Here is a 26700-nt window from a genome sequence, read left to right on the forward strand (position 1 = left end):
GATAATGTTATAACAAAATTACTCATGCATATATACTGTGAAAATAAAATTTATAATAAAAAAAAAAGAAGGCATCCACCATCACGATCTTCCCACCTGGGAGAGTCTCCTCTCAGGGAGCACAGGTCAGAAGGAAGACCCCTGAACCCCAGGCTGGAGCATCCTGCAGTGTCTGAAGGGCTGGCTCTGGGTGCGTTGTTGCACCCCGCCCCAGGGGCTAGAACCAGGAACAATGAGGACAAAGTTCCCAAGAGGCAAATTGAGGCTTGAAATGGGGTAACACCTTGTAACAATTAGCATCAGCCTAGAGTGAAGCGGACCGGCCCAAGGAGATGCTAGCGCTTCAAGCCCCATGATCATCATCTTGTTAATAACCACAATGATAATCATAACTACAAGAGTTTGTTGAGTGCTTTATGGTTTGCACTTTACACGTGAGCAAAGCTGAGGCCCAGAGTTAATGAAGCGCCTCCCCCAGGGTCACACAGGGGTCTGAGGCCGGACTAAGACTGTCTCCAGGTCCAGTGCTCCATCCACCGAATTTGGGAAGAAGGCTGGATGACAAGGATGTTGTCAAGGGGACGGGCCCCTTCCACCTCGAGATTCGGTCTGCCTGAGCATTTCCACCGAGTGAAGATGTGGGGCAAGTCCTGTTCCCTCTCGGGATGCCTGCCTCCCTAAGGTCCCATCCAGCCCAAAATCCCACACTGCCCTGCCTTGCTCTCTGAGAGCCCGCAGCAGGTCTCCTCAGAGTTTTTCTGTGCTATCAGCGACAGAGAAAACCATTAAAGAGAGCAAGTGAAGAAGACAAGATTCTAAGAACTATTAAAAGCCTCGAGAGTACTTCAAGCATTCGTGAATATTTATCAGAGTAAAGCATGGCATCGACGGAACAGTGTATTGTGAGATGAACACACAGGAGCACCCTCACTCTGCATCCAAACTCCAAACTCACGACGACGGGCCCAGATCTCTCCCGCTTTGGGACTTCAGCGTGCGCCAGCGGCCAGGGTCTGTCACCTGCCGAAAACCCGGAGGTGCTCTCTCACATCCAGTCGACAAGTCCCCTCCGCCCAGGCCTCTGAGGGAGCCCGGAGCACAGAAATGGCCTGTGGGGCCCCAGTCCCCTGATGTAGCCTCAGGCTCTGCCATATAAGACCACTGAACTAGATGAACATACTCTGGCTGACCAGGTCACTGCTCTTCTCATAATCTTTCTGCAGAGCTTTTATTTTCCTGCCAAATGAAATGTCGATTCTTTGTGACGGCAATGAAAGCCCTCCACAGCCCGGCACCATCCTACTTTGCCGGCTTTACGATGACATTACTTTCGTGTAGGAAAGGAAGGAAAGGGCACAAGCACTTATTAAGTGCCCACTAGGTTCCAGGCACTGATATGTAAACTGATCCCCATTCCATAATTGAGGAAACTAAGGCATGACTTGCCGAAGCCAGAGCCAGTCTAAAGGCCACTCAGGAACCCAGGGCTTCCCGCACCCAAGGCCGGCAGCGCCCTTGCCAGCTGCTTCTAAGGCAAACTGGACCATTTGGTTCTCCTGGCCCAGACATCATGCAATAGCCCCCCTCCAAGCCTTTGCTCACCATTTCCCATGCCCACGGCACATTAATGGAGTGCTGCTCTTCTATTAAAGCCTAAATCAAATATTTCTACAAAGTCCCATTTTCAGATCCCCCCCCCCCTCCAAAGTTAGTCATGACCTTTCTCCCCCTCTGACTCGGAACGTACAGGTATGGCCCCAGCAGAGTTCCGGGAGCTGAATGAGAAATGGGAGGAGCAAGGTCATGTCCAGCTGGGGTCTGAGGAGCGAAAAAGAGATGATGTGAGCTCAGCCAGGAGGGGAGAGCAGGCTTAATTGTGGGGGAGGGGGAATCCCCATAACAAACCTCACTTTTATCTGAAAAAGATAAAGGGGCGCTGAGGCAGACACTCACCCAAACCCACAAACACTCCTATTTGGTGCAGAACAATATCGATGAGGGAGGATAATGCCGGGGACAGTCACAAGTAAACCTCGCTTTTTGACCCGAAGGATGGATTAAGAGGGAAAAAAAGGCAAACAAAAGTAGACTCTTAAGAGATGTCCATCTATGGAGCAAGAGCCGAACCAACTGGAGAATACAATGGTAGATGGGGACTATAACGGGCATGGCACGCGGCCACCAAAATGATGGAATTGCTGAAAATTATCTTTACGTGTATCTGGAAAATAAAATACTACTGAGAAAAGAAGAGGAAGTATGCTCCATGAACTCGTCACCGTTTCTAATTCTAATCAATGATATTAATTTCCAACAAGAAACATAAACCAATAACTTTAATAAAGCAGGTCTCCAACGTGCCAGTATCATGACACTTTCAAACTCGTAACAATAACTGAGGGCTCCTCTCCCCAAAGAGCTCCCGTGTGGGTCACACTTGGTAGATTTTGCTGTATTAGAAATTAAAATGTCTTAATATTAGTGTGGCAATAGTTTTGAGCCCTGAAATAGTCTCTGGGAACATGTAAAGGCACATCATGCACGAGGGGAGAGCCAAGAGCGACAGAAGAGGGGCACCAGGATGTCCGGAGGTTCGCTACAGGTAACACAGGACTGGTTCTACAGAGTACCAGTGTGAGTCCTTAAGGTCACATGACAGACACAAAGCAAAGGGCATCTTCACGAAGGAAGTGGTGTTTAAGGAGTGGAAGAATTCAGGGGACAGAGAAGCCATGAGCTCATTCCCTGTGCAGCTGTCTGACCAAAGGAACAATGGCTGATAGGCCTGCCTCTCAGAGGGGGACTGCAAGGACTGAGGAGGGTCCCCCACAAGGGAAGCCAAGATGGAAGCACCCCAGTGCGGTGTGCTTGTCCAGCAGAATAGGGGAGAGCCACGAGAGCCAGCCAGCCAGCTCGCCCCTGGGGGACCACAGTGATCTCTAAGGCCGGCGGGGTGAGTGCCACGAAACCACCAGCAGGGAGCAGCCTCTCCTGGTGGCTCTGCAAGCCCTTTAGTCCCAGCGCAGTCTCCCGGACCGCTGCTGCCTCTCCCTTGGTCCTGTGCTTCCTCCCTCAGTGAGAGGAGTGACTGTCTAAGGCTTCTAACTGTGGGCCCAGCTCCGGGTCAGAGGAAATGCTCAGTGAATCCCTTTTTACTCCTTCCCTACGATGCCCCCACACACTCCCTACTCTTGCTGGGAAGACACAGGAGGAGTCCCCTTGTCCACAGGCAGCCCATCGCTGCCCAAATCCTCTCTAACGCTGCCTCCCGTCCTGGCTGCTATCAAGGGCCATGGGAGCTTTGGCAGGGAGGAACCACCCCAGGGCCTGGCCAGCAGCATCACAGGCAGCAGCATCTCCAACAGCATCCTCCAATTCATTTCCCTGCTCTTTGTACCAATGACCTTTGCATTCTCCCAAGGCTTGGCTGGGCAGCACCTGGAAGAGCTTCAGCGGGCCCAGGAATAGCCTTCTATGCCCCTGGGTAATTTGCTTCCTGGAGGATCACTTCCTCCCCAGAGCCCCACTAAAGGAGGGGGTCCCAGCCAGCCAAAGCTTCACCTGGCCCAGCTGTGCCCTGCCGCGCCTGCTCCTTTCCCCTCTCAGGCCCCTACTCTTCAGCTTCCTTTTGTGTCGTCCTTTTTGGCCCTGTGTGGTCCGACATCATTGCCAACAATTTAGAAGGCGAAGGAGATGGCGTGTTTACTGTGGAGGCGAAAGAAAAGCAGAGGATCTGGGAACCAGGCCGGAGAAGTCAGGGGTCCGGGGACCTGGGAACCAGGCCAGAGAAGTTGGGGGTCCAGGGACCTGGGAACCAGGCCGGAGAAGTCGGGGGTCCGGGGACCTGGGAACCAGGCCGGAGAAGTCGGGGGTCCGGGGACCTGGGAACCAGGCCAGAGAAGTCAGGAGAGAACGTGAGCATTTCTGTTGAGCTCTCCCAAGCCTGCCCTCCGAACAACTTAAAAGTGTCTGCAGGTGACTCCTGAGAAAGGTTCCACCTCTGCCACCAAGTGACAGCACTTCTTTGTCCAGTTCTGGTCAGCTGAGAGGACACTCAGAAGGGCTGGCCTGGTGACAGGAGCAGCAACAGTGGCACAAATAGCCCTCCGTCAGCAAGGGCTTAGGCAGGCCCTCTGCCCTGGCATTGGGGCAGAACCTGAGCTAGAACCAGGGCCATTACTTTTACTCAGGGTGGAGGGAGCAGTTCCAGTCTGTGGCCACAAGGGGGCAGAGGCCCTCCCGGGTAAGAACCAGAACTGCAGACAGGCCTCCATCTAACCTTCCGGATATAACACAAAGTCTAAAGGCAAGAAATGAGCTGGAAAAATAAACAACAAAAAAAATAAGGAAGCTAAAATTAAAAAAAAAAAAAAAAAAGCAAAATGATGACAGGAAAACATCTACAAGTAAAACCTCAACGAAAAGAGTAAAAACCAATCCCGTACAGCCAAGCAATTAAAGGAAGTGGCGATCCTGGCCACCAGCCCCTTCATCGCTGCTCTTGAACTTTTTGCTACATTCTTTGCCTGTTAAATTCTTATCCGATTCAAATGCCACATTTTTTTTTTCAAACAGCCTTTTATTTTTCAAAATGCACGCCAAGATAGTTCTCAACATTCGCTTTTACACAACCTTGTGTTCCAAATATTTCTCCCTCTCTTCCCCCCAACAAGAATATATTAAACATGTACAAGTCTTCTATACATATTTTCACAATTATGCCGCACAAGAAAGAGCAGATCAAAAAGGAAAAAAAGAGAGAAAGAAAGAAAAAAAAAAGGAAGTAAAGAACAATAAAAAAGGTGAAAATACTATGTTATGAACCACCCTCAGTTCTCACAGTCCTCTCTCCGGATGGACGGCTGTCTCCATCACAAGACCCTTGGAACTGCTCTCAACCGTCTCATTGTTGAAAAGAACCACGTCCGTCAGAATTGATTATCACATAATCTGCTGTTGCCGTGTGCCATGATCTCCTGGTCCTGCTCATTTCACTTAGTATCAGTTCCTGTCTCTCCAGCTGTCTCTGAAATCATCCTGCTGATCATTTCTTACAGAACAATAGTATTCCACAGCATTCATAGACCGTCCCTTATTCAGCCATTCCCCAGCTGATGGGCATCCACTCAGTTTCCAGTTCCTTGCCCCTATGAAAAGGGCTGCCACAAATAGTTTTGCACATGTGGATCCCTTTCCCTCCTTTATGATCTCTTGGGGATACAGGCCCAGCAGAGACACTGCTGGATTAAAGGATATGCACAATTTAATAGCCCTTTAGCCCCAGTTCCAGATTCCTCTCCAGAATGAATTAGTTCACAATCTCACCAACAATGTATCAGTGTCCCAGTTTTTCCACATCCCCTCCAACATCTTTCATATGACTAGAATTGGGTGTCATTTCTTTGTCTAAAAATTATCTCATATCCTTTGACCACTATCAACTGGAGAATGGCTTGTGTTCTTAAATTTCAGTCAATTCTCTATTTTAGAATCTTTATATTTTATTTACGTATTTTATAAGCCTTTATCAGAACCTTTGGATGCAAATATTTGCTTCTAGTTTTCGGTTTTCCTTCTATTGGCTACATTGATTTTGTTTGTGCAAAACTTTAAATTTAATACAATCAAAATTCGCTATTTTGCATTTAATGTTCTCTAGTTCTTCTTTGGCCATAAATTCCTCCTTCCTTCTCCACAAATCTAAGAGGTAGACTATCCCTTGTTCTCCTAATTTGCTTATAGCATCATTCTTTCTGTCTAAATCATGAACTCACTCTGACCTTATCTCGGTATGGGGTATTGGGTATTAGGCAGTGCCTAGTTTCTGCCATACTATTTTCCAATTTTCCCAGCAATTTTCGTCAAGCAGTGAGTTTTTATCCCAGAAACTGGAATCTCTGGGTTTATCAAGATATTAGATAACTGCAGTCCTTGACTATTGTGTCTTATGAACCTAACCTATTCCATTGAGCAACTATGCTATTTCTTAGCTAAATGTCACATCTTTCATGAAGTTTTTCCGTACTGGTGCTACTGAATTTCCCATTTAGACTTCACTGTTGCTCTTTTTAGGCAAGTACTCTAGAGTTAACTAGGCAAGTTCTGGTATATCGTAGAACCAAAGAGCAAAGGAGAAATTGAAAGAATTCAACCACCATGTCCTGGAAGAGATCCCCAAATGAAAACTCCCAGGAATACTCTAAGCAGCCACAAAGAAACAATCCAACTACTATGGACCTACAGTCAGGATAACCCAATATTTAACAGCTTCCATGGTTAATGGATCAGAGTTCTGATATTCTGGAAGGCAAGGAGATGATAGGTTACAACTAAGAATAATCTATCCAGTAAAACTGAGCTTCAATCCTACAGGGGGAAATTCGGGCATTTAATGAAACCGAAGACTTGACCAGCACATGGACATTTAATGATACAGAAGACTTTCAAGCATTCCTGATGAAGAGACCAGAGGTGAACAGAAAACCTGACCTGCAAATACAAGACGTGAGAAGCATAAAAAGGTAAACATGAAAGGAAAATCATAAAGAACTTAATGTAACTATTTACATTCCAAAGTAGGAAAGATGATACATGTAACTCCGAAGTATTTCTTTAGGGCAGCTAGGAGTCTGCATAGATAGGGAGCATGGGTAAGAACTTGTCTGTTTAGATCATCTGAAAAAAAAAAAAAAAAAAGAAAAAGAAAATGTAAAGGTGAGAAAGAAGCATTTACTGGGAGTAAAGGAAAAGGAGAGGAATCACAGGGAAAATTACATCACCAAAAAGAGGAGTTCAAGGAAGGATTTTTACAATGGAGGCAAAAACTGGAGGAGCACACAAGATGGGAACCTCACTGTCATCTGAATTAGCTCAAAGAAGGAACAATAAATACACCCTCCCCCCAGATGGGTGTAGAAATTCATCTTACCCAACAAGGGAAGTAGGAGGGGAAGGGACAAATTAGAGAAAAAGGGGTAGTAAGAGATAGGTTAAAGGAGGAAGTGATCAAAAGCTGACTCAACACTTAACCTCTCCGGGGCTGGGTATACTCATTTGAAATGGCGATTAATACCTACACTAATTCGAGAATTCCTGTAAAGACCGTGCCGGTAAACTGTAAATTGCTTTAGAAAGTGAGGAATCATGCCTTCTGCATCAGAGAGAAGACATAAAGTGACTGTTAACATGTCATACGAAAGAGGAGGAATCTCAGAAGATCATGGGCAGGCAGGCTATTACTTCTAAAATTGAAGGGAAATTGAAAGGTAAATGAAGGTTCATAAAACCAGCTACACAAAGTAGAAAATGGGGTCAGTGTGCACATGATTACCGTTTATTTGAACTAGAGAGATACAGAATGAAGCTACATTCTCAATGTAGCTACACTCTACTGAGCCAAAGGAAACCGCTAAGGTGATTGGGAGCTCCATTCGCAGCTGCATCTGGGAGGGGTGGTGATCAAGCCTAAGCAATGGCAGTGTTCAGATGGGATTTTAAGATTTGGGGTGAAAAAAGCTTGAGAAAAGGTGCTACCTCCCCTGGTCCTCACTACAATCCAGTATAATCGATGCGATTCATCTCTTCATTTTATTAATGGGAAAACTTAATACCAAGAAGGCTACATTTCTAATAAGGGCCTGGAAGGCAAAGTGTGAGCTTGGGTGGCCCAGATCTGTGCTGCCTAGGAACCTCATGGAGCTACAAAGGACCGTCACATCGCCTCGGAGGCCCCACAGTCCAATCGTTCCATTTTAGAGATGAGAAAACAGAAGTACTGGGAAGGTTACATGACTGCTGACTAGTCACACAGGCAGGAAGTGAGACTTAGGATTTGAATCCAGATCTTTAATCTTGAGCCCAGTGATCTTCTCAATATACCGCACAAGGGAAAGGTCAGGAGAGGAGAGGGGAGAGACCAAAGAGCAGGGCTGACACTAGGGTGGTGGCCAAGGGGAGGGACAGGAGGTAAACAGGGCCAGTGATGGGTGGAAGAGTGAGGGGTTGACTCAACAGCTAGCACTACGGATGCAAACTTGGATGACAGAACAATGGCGGCAAAGCTGACAAAAAGTTCCAAAGAGAGTGGACTTGGGGTGAGAGACATCCCTACAAATATGTGCGATACAGACCCTGCCACCTCTCCAGCTATGCTGCTCTGCATCCCTTTCTAACCCCTTTCCAGCCAAATCCCAGCGGAAGCCAAGTGTCCTGGCTGCCTCTGGTTCTTGCCCCTTTGCTGAGTCTCTCCCCAATCCACGTACTGGGGCTCCCTGTTTCATCGCCCAACCAGAACTGTCCTTTCCAAAGCCCCCAAAGATCTAACATCCAACCTGACAGCTGCTCTTCAGCCCTCGTTCTGCGAGAAGTTACTGACTGCCCTTTTCCTCCTGGATTTTCTCCCAGCTGACCCTTCCCCTCCACTCCAGTGCCACTGCTGCTGCTTCTCTCATATTCCTCTGGCCATATGTGGACATTCCTCAGTGCTGCACCATCCCTCATCATTCTCCCTTTGTGAGCTGATGAGCGCCATCTGATCTATAGACCCTGACCTCTCCAGTGAGCCTCATTAACTGCCCAATGGACAGCACTGTCAGCTGCTCTAGGCACCCTGGAGAGCTGCAGGGAGCTAGTTCTCCAAAGCTATTACCTGCATGCACCCTTTGATGCAGTGATATTACCGAAAGTAAGGCCAGAGAAAGGAAAAAGACACGCGTACGCCCAAATCCCGAGGGCAGCTCTGTGGCAAGTCTGAGGAACTGGAAACTTGAGGAGACGCCCATGGCGGGAGAAGGGTTCGCCAAGTGAGGGTATACCAATGTGACGGAACGCTATTGAGTTGTAAGAAATGACGCAGCTGATGAGGACAGTTTCAAAACAAAACACCTGGAGTTGTATATGACTGACTGCAGAGTGAACCCGGGGAACACCTCCCACAGTAACAGCAACGATGGAAAGACTTAGAACTCTGCTCAAAGGCCAATCTCCCCTGCAGAGCACTTATGACCTCCCAAGAGAGTTAATGGAGGTCAAAACCACACCTGCCGCCAGCTGCCAGGAGCATCCGTCATCACTGTGAATCCCCCCGGCTCACGCCCGGCACATAACCAACGTTGTTGAAGTCGTTCAGTCGTTTCAGTCACGTCTGCCTCTGCACGACCCCTTTGGGGGTTTTCTTGGCAGGGATACTGGAGCATTCCCTTCTCCAGCTCATTTTACAGATGAGAAAACTAAAGCAAACAGGTGAAGTGGCTTGCCCAGGGCACACTGTTAGTAAGTGTCTGGAGCCAAATTTGACCTCAGATCTTCCTGGCTCCAAGCTTGATGCTCTAGCCACTGCACCACTTAGAGGCTCTTATTAATTTTAACCATTTGGGGGGTAGCTAGGGAGCACTACAGTGAAGAGAGCACTGGCCCTGAAGTCAGGAGGACTCGAGTTCAAATCCAGTCTTAGATACTTAACATTTCCTAGTATTGTGAGCCTGGACAAGTCACTTAACCCCAACTGCCACACACACACACACACACACACACACAAAATTGATATAAAAAATTAATTTTAACTACTTTTTCAATCATTGCTGTTATTGGACACGGCCAACCAGGAATTTATTTGATTGACTCTACATGCCTGAAACAAGAGTTTGGTTTTGCTTTTCCCCCATGTTTTCCTGACTAGAGGGAGAACAAAGAGAAGGCAGATTTTCATTTGGGTAAAAAAAAATAATAATAATAATTTAAAAAATAAATCATGAAAGGGAAATTATCAGAGAGACCTGAGATAAACTGCACAAACTGATCCAGAGCAGAACCTAGAGGACGATTTATAGAATAACATTGTAAAGGCATAAAAACATTGAAAAACTTCAGAATTGATCAATGGCAACAATTCCAGATTTAAAAGAGCCTTCAGAGAGGCAGTGAATTCAAGCTGCAGTACAAGACATACAATTTTTGGACAGGGCCAAATTCACAAACTCAGATGTCATCCTTGTGCAGGGGCCACTTCGTTCCAATTTTGGTATACGTGCTGCCAAAGCAAGCACCAATACGATCATTCTTTTAACTTGCTTATACATATTTATTGCAAGGGCTTACTATTTTGTCTTTTTTCAATTGAAGGGTCAGGGTAGAAGAGAAAATAAATGCTTGTCAAATAACATTTTTTAAAAATTGCCTTCCCTACCAAAAAAAATTTTTTTTAAATTGCTTTCCCTTTTCTGGGCCCAATGATCTCTAAAGTCTGTTTCTGAGGATTCAATTCCAAGAAACACATGGCAAACACTTATTCCATCATTCAATGCCCAGCTGGCGATTCTCAAAGGGAATAAGAGATGTTTAGTAAGAAGCAGAATAACAGACAGAAATAGGAAAATGGAACATGAGAAAAAACTAGAGAAAGGGTGGTGAGAGTGGAAAAAGGAGAGAGAGTATATTATCCAGCCACTGCCCGGGAAAGCTTCAAGGCAGAGGTGCCTTTTGATCCGGGCCTCAAAGTCAGCAGGAATGAAAATAAATCAGAGTTGAGAGAGAAAGGTCACTGCAGGCCGACCAAAAAAAGTACATGTGAGTCAAGTTGAGATCTCGAGGGTGGGGTGTTCCCGAGGAGCAGCAAAGTCACGCAGGCTGGCCAGCCTCGGCTCACTCACCACAAGCCGCTGCTCTTCTCCCCGCCAGACCAACGCTGCCGCCAGGGCAACGCTAATGACTGAGGAATGCACAGGGCCGCTGTTTCACGCGGGCCTCACTGGCGGAGCCGGATTTGGGCCAGGAGGCAGGATTCCCTGGAATTCCTCTAAAGTGCCAATGAATCCTTTTCTTCCAAAGGGAACGACCTCATCCCCTCGCTGGATTGTAAAGAGCTCTTGTGTCTTTGCTGTTACAAGAGAGGAGCACGGGGTTCTAGGCCCACTTCAGCCACTACTTAGCTGGCTAACTTTAAGCAAACTGTTTCCTCTCCACCCTCGGACAGGGGATGTACCTGTGAGATCAAAGATGGCTTTCTGGCTCTGACCTGAGACATTAAGTCAAAAAAGCCTGCTCAGCCAAAGTAGCAGAATTGTCAGGGGAGTGGTACAAGGGGCAAAGAGCGTGGAAGAAGGCACTCAAAGGCAGACTCAGGGCAAAGTGCTGGTGGCCTGGGGTGGCAGACTATGTGCAGGGGCTCAGGGTGGAGACAACTCTCTGATACCAGGACAGGGAGAGGTTCAGGGTTTCCTCCAAGGTCAGGGATTCCAGAAAGTGGATGGGAGCACTTCAAGGAGGTGGCAGTTAAAATAGTCCTAGGACACCCTGGGGGATGGGGGGGGGGATAGAGAGACATCATGAACAGACCAGTTTTAAAGGATCCAAAGGCTGTTGTTGGGCACAAGTTTCAGTATGTCTTGTACTGCAGCTTGAATTCACTGCCTCTCTGAAGGCTAGGTAGGGAGTCTCGTGAAAGAGCACTCTCTGAGAGTTTGGCCAAAAGCCAAAGGAGCTGCTGCGGGGCTCTGAGTGCGCCATTCCAGTCGGGACAAAGAAGATGCTTCCCCTTCCCCCAGAGCTGGCCACTTGTCTCCTAGCCCGTGCTGTCCTTGGTACAGAGCTCAGAGCAAGTTCTCCGGAGGAGTTTATGGAGAGCCTTCCTGCTTCAGCAGAAGTTGCTCTTCCAGCTTTGAGCCAATAACTGGAGAAAGTATGAACAGAAGGTGGGGCCTATACAGAATCATATCAGATAATTGTGTTTACATTACAGTAAAAAGTTTTTTGCACAAACAAAACCAATGCAGCCAAGATTAGAAGGGAGGCAGGAAGCTGGTAAACAACTTTTATAACCAGTGTTTCTGATAAAGGCTTCATTTCTAAAATGCATAGAGAATGTAGTCAAATTTACAAGAATACAGGTCATTCTCCAAAAGACAAATGGTCAAAGGATATAAACAATTTTCAGATGAAATAAAAGCCATCTATGTAACATGGAAAAAATACTCTAAATCACTTTTGATTAGAAAAATGCAAATTAAAACAATTGAGATACCACTTCATGCTTATCAGATTGGTTAGATGAAAGGAAAAGATCATGATAAATGTTGGTGGGAATGAGGGAAATTTGGAGACCAATGCATTGTTGGGAGAGTCGTGAATGGATCCAGCCATTCTGGAGAACAATTTGGAACCAATCCCAAAGAGCTATCAAACTGTGCACATTATAGGATCCAGCAGTGTCTCTTCTGGGTCTATATCCCAACAAGGTCAGAAAAAAGGGAAAAGGAGCCATAGGTGCAAAAATGTTTATGGCAGCTCTTTTTGCAGTGGGCAAGGACCTAAAAACTGAGTAGATGCCCATCAGCTGCAGGATGACTGAATAAATCATGGTATGTGAATGTTATGGAATATTATTGTTCTATAAGAAATTTTAGAGATTTTAGAGAGGCCTGAAGAGACATGAACTGATGCTGAGTGAAGTGAGAAGAACCAAGAGATCTTGTACATACTAACACCACTATGTGATGATCAACTATGACACTTAGCTCTTCTCACCAATAGTGATCCAAAACAATTCTACTAGACGAGGAATGCAAAAGGTGATCCGCATCCAGAAAGAGAACTGTGGAAACTGAATGTGGATCAAAGCATATTATTTACATCTTCCCCGCCCCCCTTGTGGTTTCTATAAGCTATATCTTGTCTTGGAGAGAAGGGAGGTTTAAGGAAAGAAGGAAAAAAATTTGAAACTCAAAATCTCACAAAAATGAATGTTCAAAACTAGCCTTATATGTCATTAGAAAAACAAAATCCCACTGAATTCAGAAAAAAAAATCCTCCCCCTCATATTAAACATATTTCCACATTTATCATGGTGCACAAGAAAAATCAGATCAAAAAGGAAAAAAGAAAGAGAAAGAAACAAAAAGCAAGCAAACAACAAAAAGCAAACAATGATGTTGTGCTCCCTATTCAGTCCCCATAATCTCTTTCTGGATACAGATGACTATCATAAGTCGGTAAGAATTGGTCTTGAATCATTGTTGAAAAGAGCCACGTCCATCACAACTGATCATCACACAACCTTGTTGGTGCAGGGTACAATGTTCTCTTGGTTCTACTCACTTTACTTAGCATCAGTTCATGTGTGTCTCTCCAGGCTCAGGAAAATAAATTAATAAATAACCTGATAGGATAGAATCATCAAATAAATAAATAAATAAATCAAAATAATAATCAAAATAATCTGGCCTGAGAAAATGCAGGTTTGATTTAGTGTGGTAACAATGAGTTGGAAAGAGACAGGAAACACTTCACTTTAAGATGAAAATCTGACCTCATTTAAACATCAACTATTGGTTCATTACTCCAGAAAAAGATAAAAAGAAAGAACATAATTAAAACCTTGATTACGGTTTTAAATACTCTGGCAGTTGCGATAAGTGGGAAGATTACAAAGGTTTCAAATAATAGAAGAGAATGTGAGAATTAATTATAAAATTACTATCAAACAGGGCCAACTGATGGTTCACACGTCTAAGTCTGTTAGTAGCAGAACATGTGTGTCTGGAGAAAAAAGCTCTGCTATGAAATGTCAAAAATGTAAGGGAGGAAACCTGCTTATGGTCTCCTCAGAGCGGGGAATCTGTTCTGTAACATTTGTGCAAAAATGTTTGTGGCAGTCCTTTTTGCAATGGCAAGAAACTGGAAACTGAGTGGATGCCCAGCAGCTGGAGAATGGCTGAATAAGTTATAGAATATGAATATTATGGAATTTGATTGTTCTGTAAGAAATGACCAGCAGGAGGATTTCAGAGAGGCCTGGAGTGACTGACAGGAACTGATGCTGAGTGAAACGAGCAGAACCAAAAGATCATTATACACTTCAACAATGATACTGTACGAGGATGGATTCTGATGGAAGTGGAAATCTTCAACATAAGGAAGATCCAACTCACTTCCAGTTGATCAATGATGGACAGAAACAACTACACCCAGAGAAGGAACACTGGGAAGTGAATGTAAACTGTTAGCACTACTGTCTATCTACCCAGGTTACTTATACCTTCGGAATCTAATACTTAATGTGCAACAAGAAAATGGTATTTACACACATATATTGTATCTAGGTTATACTATAACACATGTAAAATGTATGGAATTGCCTGTCATCTAGGGGAGGGAATAGAGGGAGGGAGGGGATAATATGGAAAAATGAATACAAGGGATAATGTTATAAAAAAATTACTCATGCATTATACTGTCAAAAAATTTTATAATTATAAAACTAATAAAAAACCCCAAAACAAACAAACAAACAAAAAAAAACAATACTTCCTATGATGATCCATTCTGATGGACGTGGCTCTCTTCAACAATGAGATGATTCAAACCAGTTCCAATTGTTCAGTGATGAAGAGAGTCATCTACATCCAGAGAGGACCATGGGAGCTGAGCATTTTCACTCTTTTTGTTGTTTGCTTGCATTTAATTTTGCTTCTCTTTTTTATCTTGTACGGCACGATAATCAAAAACTCTGGCAGAATAAGGTGGGAGAGCCACAGGTCAGACAGCAGTTGATATAGACGATACCCAGGCTCAATCAGCTCCTACAGGTCTTTGTGGCCGACCTTCTTGCCAGTCACCTTGTGAATTCAACGTATGGAACCCAGTGCTCTCTATATGTAAGGAGCATCCATGAGAGCCAGCCCCACCCTATATCTGGGGGTGCTCTTATGGGCACATCACCCTCTTATCCCCCTTTCTTTTCCCAGCTCTCCCATCCCCAAATGCAGCTCACGTCACTTCCAACATCCGCCTGCACTTCTCTTCCTTGCTCCAAAAGATCAGACCGCTCTGCCCTGCTTAAAGCAGAGCAAGGTCTTACCGTTTGGATGCCACGGACTGCCTCTGGCAGGACACAGAAACCTGAATCTCAGGACAATGCGGCTGCTCTTTGATTCAAAAGGAAAAGAAAATTCCATTTCAGAAAGAAGTTACTGAAAAGAAGGGCCCTGGCTTTTCCCCATCCAACTGTCCAACTGAAACCCTGGCCAAGAGAAAATGCTCCACCTGCTTCTTGCCCTCCAGGCGTCCCTGGGCAGCTTTACTGGGCGCTCTCACTGAGGCGAGGCATCAGAAGCCTGATCTCTCACCTTGCTCTTTGTCCTCCAATGAATCAGCCGAGGGCAGGGGCCAGAGCCATCAAAGGGGGACACGGGCTCTACACGGCAATCCTCACCCCCCAATGAGGGGCATGCCACAGCCGCCTTCTCTCCTCTCCCAGGGGTCTTCCACCTTCCCCCCTGAGTCTCCTGGAGACCCATTCAAGCCATCTCACTTCTGAGCAGGGTAAGAAAGGCGAATTCTGAGCGCAGAGCCCGGGAGGGAGGTACTTTGTACCCTGCCCTGACTGTATCCCCCAGATGCTCAGTAGCTGCTGCACCAACGAGGCTGAGGGGAGGGAAGGGCTCTGCCAAATCCAACCATCAGACTGACTACTAGCAAGCAACTGGAAACCAAGTCAATGTCCACGGGCCAGGGGATGGACTGAAGGGGGAAGAAATGTATCTAGAAGGGTAATGGGACCTCACTGTGTCACAAAAATGAGAATCCAGCGCTCCTCAGTTAGAGAAGGGCTGAATCAGTCATGGAATATTGTTCTTTAAGAAATGATGAGCAGGATGATTTCAGAAAGGTCTAGAGAGACTTAGAGGAATTGATGCTGAGTGAAATGAGCAGGACCAGGAGAGCATTCTACACAACAATAACGAGATTATACGCTGATCAGTTCTGATGGACAGAATAATGTCCACTTTTCAATAATGACTGAATTATTTGAATATTTATTGAATAATTTTTTGAATATTTTTTATTTATTGAATAATTTTTTGAATTTTTTGAATAATTGTTGAATATTTTCAATAATTCAAGGCAATTCCAATAGACTTGGGAAGGCAAGTGCCATCCACATGCAGAGAATGAACTCTGGGGACTGAATATGGATCAAAGCACAGGATCTACACCTTTTGTTGTTATTCATTTGTCTGCTTGGGCTTTTTTCTTTCTTTTGTTTTATTTTCCCTTTGATCTGATTTTTCTTGTGCAGCATGATATGAAAATATGTATAGGAGAAGTGCACGTGTTTGCCCTGCATCGGATGGCTCACTCGATTGAGGAGAGAGGAGGAGAGAGAACAATTTGGAGCACAAGGTTTTGCAAAGATGAATGTTGAAAACTATCCTGAGTGTAACTGGGAAAACAAAATACCATTTTAACAAAAGAGAAAGAGGCGCAGCTAGGTGGCGCAGTGGATAGAGCACCAGCCTTGAATTCAGGAGGACCGGAGTTCAAATCTGATCTCAGACACTTAACACTTCCTAGCTGTGTGACCCTGGGCAAGTCCCTTAACCCCAGCCTCAGGGGAAAAAAAAAGAGAGAGAAAGAATCCAAGTGATGGAGACCAGAGGAAGCAGAATTACAAGTCAGACCTTACACATACACACACAGACACACATTCCCCTTTACAAGCTATCTGACCAACCAGATCCACAGAAAAGATGGAAAGAATCAGGCCTAAGAGGACACTGGTCTGGTCCATGGTCACACAGGCAGGACTGGAACCCAGAGCTTCTGACTCTGAGCCAGCAACCTCACCCACTCTATCAGGCTATCCCATGATCCCAAAGTATCACAGCTAGAAAAAGACCACCAAGCACCCCCACCCAGTTCTCTCTTTTCTTTTTTTTTTTTTTTTTTTTAACAAAAAACACAACCAAGGCCTATGGAAGGAGGAAGTGACCCCGAGGCCGTAGGGGCAGGACCAGCAGTTGAGCCCCACAAGGTTTCTTGTCTCCCCCAGGTGTGCTGGGACAAGAAAGGCCCGAAGGCGGGAAAGGAAGGGAGAAGGGGGAGGAGAGAGAAGGAAAGCACCATGGAGCCAGCAGAGTGCTGTCCCCCCTCCCCAAGCAGGCAGGGACCCAGCAGAGTCACCCACTCCAGCCCTCGCCCGCCATCCCGTGAGTGTTGGACATGGCCAGGACAGAGGGTGCCCACAAGCAGGGCCAGAGCTTGGACAGAGGTGGGCAGCCCCCGGGTGCGGTCCAAAAGGAGCAGCCTCATACTCACAGGAACGATGAGCCCTTGCCAAGTCAATAAATTAGCTTCATCAACCTGGATGTTTCGGAAGTTTTTCATCCCACACTTGCGGATTTCTTCCAGCTCCTGCGGACCAAGGAGAGAGAGAAATCAACAGGAGGCCAACAGACACCCTCTTACTGCCCTGACCTCCCCACCCCAGCCCCGGGGATCTGAGTGGTACGAGGGCATGGGCCTCTAAGACCCCCCCCCCATGGCCAGGACAGGACGGGCCTCATCTCTAAGCTCCCCGAATAAACCCTGAAGTCTAATAACCGTCAAATGAGCCAGGAAGGCAAGGGAAAGCACCTTCTGATGGGTGGGGGCCAGGGCTGTGAGACATCAGGAAAGGAAAGTACAGGGACAGGAGTCAGCGCGCAGCCGGCGGGTCCCGGTGGCCAGGGGCCTGCATGGCAATCACCGTAGCGGGGGTGCAATCAAAGGTGCCCACAAGGCCGGCAGATCATGGCAGACCTCTACACACCAAAATCCCTCCGACTCCCAATTCGGAACAAACCACAAGCCAAACTGAGCCAGCACAGAAGAGAAAACAGTGAGACGATCTCCAAGTGGTGACATTTTGCTACGTTCCTCTAGAAGCCTAAGAAAAGGCCCCATGTTATTTATTCCAATAACGACCTACTCTCGATAAAGGAACTGAAAACCTTCTTCTGATGGGAGGTAGCAATAACAACAAGAGTAATTTGCGATTTTATAGCAGCTACTATGTGCCAGGTATTGTGCTAAGTGCGTATAAATATTATTTCATTTGATCGTCAGGACCCCAAGAATTGGTGCAATTAAGCCCATGGAGAGATAAAGACGCATCTGGAGTCACACAGCTCACGTCTGGGCCTGGATCTGAACGGAGGCTTTCTGGCCTCCGGGCTCAGCTCTCTGGCCCCCAACACTGTACAAAATTCCCCTTGTTCACAGTTAACCGGAGGTCGAGACTCGATAACAGATCTCCTGGCATTCTAGAAGAGTGGAATCCTTTCCATCCCACCGGCAGGGAAGAACAGTGCCAGACATAGCAAATGCTGCCCTGGAAGCGCTCAGCCTTCAATGACAAGCTGGCAGGGAAGCCTCGGGCCGGACCGCGGCCAGTCACCGGCTCCCAAGCCAGCGTCTCACCTGCTCGGACTCGATCTCACGAGCAGATACATGCAAGTCCAAGGCAGGCCAGAAAGAGCCTTTATCCCACATGGAAAAGACTCGATGCCAGGAAATCCTCAATGAGGCAGCTTCATCGTGGAGCCCAGTTTTCTTCACCTGCCACATGATTATTCCATTTACCCTATCTATGTCCCAGGCCCAGCATGGAGAAAATGCCTAGCAAACCCTTGGGAGGTAAATGTCTTTTAATTATTATAATTGCCCAAGACAACTCAAAAACACAAATATTTATGTTTTTCAAGATCTCTACTTTCTCGCTTGTTTCTTTTCTAGTTCTTTATCCCTGCTCTGGTCCCAAGTTTGCAAACCAGGTTCAAGATCTGGCCAGCCTGACCAACGAGTTCTGGTGATGTCTCCAAATCTGCTTCTCTTCCCAATTTGGGCCTTTCTGTCCGTGCTACTCGCCCTGTTTTGCTGTCCTCAGGCCCAGGGAAGGGAAGGGAACATTCTTTCCGGGGGGCCCCCTGAGCAGGCCTCCTCCTTCTGGCCTCCACATTCTATTCCCAGAGGCCTCGCCCAGCTTTTCCCAACAGCCGCCTCTGCCCCACCTTGAGCTTCTCTGGCTGCAGAGAATCCCACCAGCTGCCCTGTCCTTCAAGCATTTCTCTCTTCCTCCTCCTCCTCACATTTCTGCAGGCTGCTCTCTACCACTAGCTCTTTTCGTGGGCCTCATCTCTGAAAGCACCACGACAGTCTCCTCTCCATACCCCTGCCTGTCCAGGAAGCGTCCTGGGTCATTTGCACCCCCGTCCTTCTAGGGGCTCACCAGCCCCTTCTGAATTTGGGACACAATCCTGGTCCAGGCGGGCCTCTCTGACCTGTCTTCACCAGCACAAGCTCCATGCCCAGTGGGCCCACTCTGGAGCTCCTTCCTCAAAAACAATTCCTCTCCTCTGATGTCCCCGGCTTGCAGGATGCCCAACTCCTGTTTGCACTCACTCACTCACTCATCCTATGGCTGCACACTTTGTTTTGCTCTTGCTTTGGAGGAGTGGTACATTCTGCAATCACCTCCCAGTAAAGATTAGGCAGCCTCTCATTTAGAGATGGATTTCGGGAATTAATTTATAAATCCTTTTTGTTTGGAACGCTGAAAACAATTTTCTCCTTAGAAATGAGATTGCAAATAGTAGTCAGGTTCCCAGAATACCTTATAAAAGTATAGGCCATAAGTGAAATTTTACATTTCAATGAAAACTAGTCAAAACCTGTATATCTTTGGGGTTCCCACTGCTACTAAATCGTCCAGCAACCAGCCAAGGCTGGGCCTGGAGCAGCCTCCTCCAGGGGTTTTCCGAGCCCCTCCTTTAGTCTGCATTTCAGCCTCCACTGGGGCCAATATGGATCATTTGTCTCCTTGAATGACCTAGAACCTGAGGCTCTGATTCCCAGTGCCCTTCCAAGCCAAACAAGCACATTAATGATTACACGCCTGCTATGTGAAATCAACAGAACCAGAGTCGGTGTGAATTACAATTGTTTTTAAAGAATGAGAGACAAAATGTAAAAATGAATGTTAAAAATTGTTTTTATGCATAATTGGGGGGAAAAAAATCCTAAATTTTTAAAAATGAGAAAGAAAGCCAAATAGAGCAGGACTTCGAGTTGTCCAGGACACACCAGATCAAGAACCACCTCCCTCACCTAACAGAATAAAAATTTATAGTAAATGAAAATTTACAATTGCTTCTTACAAAGGTCAAAGCACTATGTCAGGAGAACAGAAGCCAGGAAGGAGGTGGAAAGAACCTGGCTCTGCTCTCAGAAAGTTTATAGTCAGGAAGGGAGGCTAAGCCATCAAGAATCAGATTAAACTACCATGTAATCAAAGGTATTTTTTAATCCCTTATGATCCAACATGAATGTGGTCCTCCCACCTCCTGCTTTCATCCAGTGTACTTAGCAGATTAGATTTTAAATACTCATCTAAGCCAACTAAAAAGACTCAGTGATTGGGCACACATGGGGGGCAAGGAGACAAACCCAGGGCCTGCTGGCCTTAATCAAAGGGCAGACGTATTTGAGGGCTGGGAGGGCAAGCCTGACTTTCATGTCGGACAAGCCCTAGCAGAGGCAACACAAGCAGCAGAATACAAATGTCCCGCAAGCAGCTGGCCAGGTAAGGTTGGGGCTCAGGAAAGAGGCCAGGATCAGAGACAGATGTGGGAACCACCGGAAACTAGTGCCAGGGAAGAGGGAAGAATGCTGAAGGGAACCAGAACCCCCCTCCCCCAACTGGGATGTCCAAATAATAATAATGCCAGGAGAGCCCAACGACTTACAGCCTCCCATCTGCAGATGAACAAACAGAATGGGACGATTTTCCCAGGGCTGGTAGAACAGGACACCCCTCGGCCACCTGACACTGGCAGCCTGCCTTTCTAGGGCGCCTACTATGCACCAGGCACTGTGGTAAATGCTTTTTACAAAGACTGTCTCATTGGACTCTTCCAAGGATACCTACTTAGAGGATGTTATTATCTCATTTTACAGCTGAGGAACCTGCGGCAAAGGGGTTAAGAAACGTGCCCAGGGCACATGGCGAGGGACTGCTGGCAGGCCCAGCATTCTATCCACTGCGGGAATAGCTACCTCTACAAGGAATGGATTCTTTATTCACAAAGTCATCACCCTCACCCCAAATAGTAAAATAAAGAGAAAGTAACCTTAAAATGGTCATCTAGAATATGAAACAACTTTAAGCTTATACAACACTTTGCAATTTTTGAAACACTTTCATATTTATTATTGAAACCTCTTTTACAGACAAACTGAGGATCAAGAGAGACATACCTAGCACATAGTAGGTACTCAACAAATGTCTATTGATTGATTTGTCCAAAGTCCTACAACAAAGAAAGCAAAAGAGCCAGAAGCACAATGTGGATCTATGTTTGAAAAGACGGACAGTGGAATAGTGGAGGGAGGTCTTGGAAACAAGATGGCCTGGGTTCAACCTGTCTCTAATATTCCCTGGGCATATCATACCCTCTCCAAATTACTAATCTGCACAATTTAGAGAGTTCCTCTCCAAACCAATAAAATTTCAGGTCCAACGTCCCTATCCTGGGGGAAAAAAGGCTGGAAAATAGAAAATCAAAGACATTTTACCCCTTTTCTATTATGATGAACTTCTATATTATCAGCTCTCCAGCAAGCCAGCCCTAGATCCTTCCTGGCTGTTATTCTAGGCAAGTCATTTTAACCTCTCTTTGCCTCCATTTTCTCAACTATATAAAATGAGGATAGCAATAGCACCCACCTCCCAGGATTACTGTGAAAATCAACTAAAGCAACATTTGTAAATACTTAACACGGTACAGCACACAGCAGGTGCTCAATAAATGCTTGTTCCCTTCTCCCTTTCTCAATATCATTTACACTGGGGAAAGTGCTTTGACCTTTTCCAGTTTAGGAGTCTCCAGTGAAGGCTTCTCTAGCCCCAATCGTTCTGCAATCCTTGGCTTCCACCAAGATTGTCATTATAGATCAGAAGGCAAGTCACCCCAATAGCACCTTCTGAATGACAGTGGCTCTGTGACAGTAGCTGTTCAGGCATAAATTATATGAGGGGTTACATGAGATTCCTCTGAACATTATATGGAGACTAGGTGATCTCTTAATGATCTTGTCCACTCAGACTCAAGAAAATACAAACAGGAAAGAAAAACAAACAAACAAACAAAACAACTCATCATGTTATTCAATGAAGTTAAAATGTTTATAAGCCTACATGGGAAGAAGATACTTGTAACTCTTAAGAACTGTATTTCTATGAGGAAGTTAAAAGGAGTATACTGAGAGGGTATGAATATAAATTGACTCTGATGTGATGATAAAAAAAATTTTGGGAAGAAAAAGATTGTAGTTAGAGAAGGCAGAATAGGTAAATTACATCACATGGTATGAAGGTATGAAAAGGTATGAAGGTATGAGGTATGAAAGGTATGAAAAACCTATTACAACAGAGGGAAAGAAAGGAGGAATGAGCATTGCTTGAATCTTAACTCTGATGATTCATAAGATTAGACTTAAAGAAGGAATAACATACATACACAGTTGGGTAAAAAAAAAAATCATCTTACCCTATACAGAAGGGAAAAAGAAAAAAGGGGGGAGAAGGAACTGATAGAAGGGAGGACAGATTTGAGAGAAATGGTAGTCAGAAGGAAAATATTGTTGAAAAGGGACAGGATCAAAGCAGGAGAGGGACAGAGACAGAGAAAGACAGAAGTATAAATGGAGGGAAATAGGATGGAGGGAAACATTTAGTAATCATAACTGTGAATGGGAGGAACTCTCCCATAAAGGAATCAGGACCTGAATTCAAATGTGATTTCAGATACTTGATACTTACTAGCTATGGGCAAGTCACTGAAATTAGATCTGGAAACTACAACAAAAACCAAAACAAAAAACAAAACAAAGCAAAACCAAAAAACAAACAAACAAACAAAAACCCAAGCCCTCCCCCCAAAAAGAGAAGGGAGCAGACAGCAGAATGGATTAAAACCAGAAACCTACAATATATTGTTTATAAGGAACACATTTGAAACAGACAGCAATGCTAATCTCAGGTAAAACAAAAGCAAAAGTTGATCTAATAGGCAAAGAAGAAAACTATATCTTGTTAAAAGGTACCATAGATTAAGAAGCACTATCAATACTAACCATATATGCACCAAGTGGTATAACATCCTAATTCTTAGAAAAGTCAATTAGAGGAAGAACTAGATAGCAAAACTATACTAGTGGAGGACCTCAACCTCATTCTCTGAGAACTAGAAAAATCTAACCACAAAATAAACAAAAAAGAAGTTAATGAGAAGAATAAAATGAGAAGAAAAGAATATAGAAATGACAGACTTTGGAGAAAAATGAAAGGGGGTTAAAAAGGAATATACCAGGGGTTCATAGTATCTATACAAAAATTAACACTCTATTAGGGCATAAAATTCTCATAATGAAATACAGAAAGGCAGAAATATTAAATGCATCCTTTTCATATCATGATGTAATAAAAATCACATGTAATAAAGAACCAGGGAAAGACAGATCAAAAATTAATTGGAAACTAAATAATCTAATCTAAAAAATGAGTGGGCCAAACAAATCATAGGAACAATCAATAATTTCAAAGAGAATGACAATGAGTCTTAGATATCAAAATTTGTAGGACATAGCCAAAGCAGTACTTTAGGGAAATTTTTATGTCTCCAAATGAATAAAATATTTTTCTATCTCCAAATGAATAAAATACAGAAAGAACAGATCAATGAATTGAACGTGCAATTTAAAAAGCTATAAAATCCCTAATTAAATACTAAATTAGAAATTCTGAAAAATCAAAGGAGAGATTATTAAAATTTAAAACTAAATGTTGGTTTTATGGGGGGGGGGGGGGAGAACCCAATAAGACAGATAAATCTTTAATTAATTTGATTCAAAAAAAGAAAAAAAAAAGAAAATGAAATTAACAGTATCAAAAATGAAAAGGGTGAATTCACTACTAATGAAGAGGAAATTAAAGCAATAATTGAGAATTATTTTGCCCAAGTGTGTGCCAATCTAAGTGAAATAGATGAATTGTCCAGATTTATAAGAGGAAATAAAATACTTAAACAACCCCATTTTAGAAAAAGAAATTGAACAAGTCATTAATGAAATCCCTAAGGAAAAAAAAAACCTCCAGGGCCAGATGGAATTACAAGTGAATTCTATAAACAGTTAAAGAACAATTAATTCCAATATCGTTTGAAAAAATAAGTGAAGCAGTCCTTAAATTCCTTTAATGACAAAAATATGATGCTGTTAATCTAAACTAGGACGGGTTGACTGCTGTCTTTTGTTCTCAAGAGGACCAAAATGACATCACTATGTTAGAGCTGAGTTACAGTGTGTCCTACTGTGGCTGATCAGATCAATATGAGCTCAGAGTGCTCTGCCACAGGTTGGACACAAATAATGTCTAAGAATCTCACATTTCTTCTGAAAAGTTCTTCGCTATAGTGTATCAGTTTCATGATGACATTCTTGACTGGGTTCTACACAACAGACTAGGCTCTCGAGCTTTCCCAGTGGCCAAAGGAGCGAAACAAGCCTATGTGCTTATTCCCATGCTTTGTAGCATGACATTTTCAGCCATGTTGGCAAATGCCTTCAATGAAGATAAATATGGTACATAGTCAGCTACTGCATTGATGGTTAAATCTTTAATTTGAAAAGGCTACAAAGCAAAGCTTAAGAGGAGAGAGTATTGATACATGATTTTTTTGTTTACACATGACTGCACTCAAGGCACCCTCTGAAGCTGAGAAGCAACAAAGTCCGGATCGATTCTTTGTTGCTTGTGCTAATTTTGACCTCACAGTTAATATCCAAATCGGGAAGAAGTGAAAGAGACCAAAAGTTATAAACCAATTTCCCTAATGAATATTGATGCTAAAATATTAAATAAAATATTAGCAAAGAGATTACAGCAATTTATCACCAGGCTAATATATCACCAGCGGGAATGCAGGACTGGTTCAATACTATGAAAACCATTAGCATCAAACATATCAACAATGAAACCAACAGAAATCGTATAATTATCTCAATAGATGCTGAAAGAGCTCTTGACAACATACAGCATCCATTCCTATTAAAAATATTAGAAAGAAGAGGAAAATGGGAGTTTTCCTTAAAATGTTAAGTCATATCTACCTGAAACCATCAGCAACTTATCTGAAATAGGGATAAGCTAGAAGCCTTCCCAATAAGATCAAGAATGAAACAAGGATAACCGTTATCACCAATATTAATTTTTCAATATAGTACAGAAATGTTAGCTTTAACAATAAGAAAACAGAATTGGAAGAAATTAGAACAGGCAATGAGGAAACAAAACTATGACTTTTTGGTTATAATATGATACTTAGAGAATCTTAGAAAATCAACTAAAAATCTACTTGAAACAACAACTTTAGCAAAGTCAAAGGATATAAAACAAATTCACACAAATCATCAGCATTTCTATATATTATTAATAAAGCCAATAGCAAAAGATAGAGAAATTCCATTTAAAATAACTGTAGAAAATATAAGACATTTGCGAGTCTATTTGCCAAAACAAATCCAGGAACTATATGAACATAATTGCAAAATGCTTTTCACATAAATAAAACCAGATCTAAACAAATAGAAAAATATTAATTGTTCGTGGATAGGCCAAGCTAATATAATAAAAATGACAATTCTACTTAAATTAATTTACTTATTCAGTGCCATATCAAACTACCAAAAATTTATTTTAGAGAACTAGAAAAAAAAATTCATCTAGAAGAACAAAAGGTCAAGAATATCAAGGGAAATAATTTTTTCAAAACTGCAAAGGAATGTGGCCTAGCCATATCAGATCTAAAACTATATTATAAAATGGCACTCATCAAAACTATTTGGTACTGGTTCAGAAACAAGTGATATATCTGTGGAACAGATTAGGGACACCAAGACACAGCAGTAAATGACTATCGTAATCTACTACTTAAGATCCAAGGACTCCAGCTTCTGGGATAAGAACTCATTGTCTAATAAAAACTGTTGGAAAAATTGGAATAGTATGACAGAAATTTAAAAAATTTAAACAAACAATATCTCACACCTTATACCAAAATAAAGTAAAAATAGATAATGTGATTTAAAAAGTGATCCTATAAGCAAATCGAAAGAGCAAGGAATTGTTTACCTGTCGGATTTATGGAAAAGACAAGAATTTGTGACCAAACAAGCCATAGAGAACATTACTAAATGCCAGAAAGATGGGAAACAATTTTTACAGCAAGTGTTTCTGATAAAAGATCTCATTTCTCAAATATAGAGGAACTGAGTCAAACTTAATAAGAATGCAAGTCATTCCTCAACTGATAAACAGTCAAAGGATATGAATAGGCAGCTTTTAGAGAAAGATAGTTATATGAAAAACTGCTCTAAATTACTATTGAATAGAGAAATTCGGACAATGGCAGCTGCAAGTGACAAACCACTTTCCCACAATTTTCTTCAATGACCTTCCCAACATTCCAGAGACATTAAGGAGAGGAAGCTTATTCTTGGGCTTTAGCGGGAAAGTAGTTTGTTTAAATGAATTAAAAACTGTCAAAGGTTGAAACGGACTTTCAGGTACAGCAGTACTTAGGAGAAACCTGAGATCTAAAGAGGGCACCAAGTCCAAGTCATATGAATGTAATTGGAAGGAACTAATTAACCCGGAAAGAAACAGCTTGGGTGGGATCAGGGGAACATAAGCCATCTTTAGGTATCTGCAAACTTGTATTGGCAGAGGGAAGCCTTGTTCTGTCTGATCTGAGAAGCAGAGCAAGGGAAAGAATGAATGGATGTTGCTAAAAGACAGATCTGGACTTGATTTAAGGGGGAAATGGTTAA

General features: G+C 43.7%; 1 protein-coding gene across 2 annotated transcripts in view; it reads right to left on the reverse strand.

Annotated features, from left to right (window-relative positions):
* UBE2L3 (ubiquitin conjugating enzyme E2 L3) overlaps positions 1 to 26700 on the reverse strand; it is a 51410-nt gene that overhangs the window by 10786 nt on the left and 13924 nt on the right. For both annotated transcript variants that reach the window (XR_012486711.1, XM_074292223.1), the window contains exon 2: positions 17092 to 17187. Coding sequence is in view for 1 of the 2 variants with exons in the window: in XM_074292223.1 (XP_074148324.1) it covers positions 17092 to 17187 (96 nt within the window). In the remaining variant the exon portion in view is untranslated. The remainder of the gene's footprint in view (positions 1 to 17091; positions 17188 to 26700) is intronic.

This window comes from Sminthopsis crassicaudata, chromosome 1 (assembly GCF_048593235.1).
Source record: "Sminthopsis crassicaudata isolate SCR6 chromosome 1, ASM4859323v1, whole genome shotgun sequence".
NCBI classification, from domain to species: domain Eukaryota; kingdom Metazoa; phylum Chordata; class Mammalia; order Dasyuromorphia; family Dasyuridae; genus Sminthopsis; species Sminthopsis crassicaudata.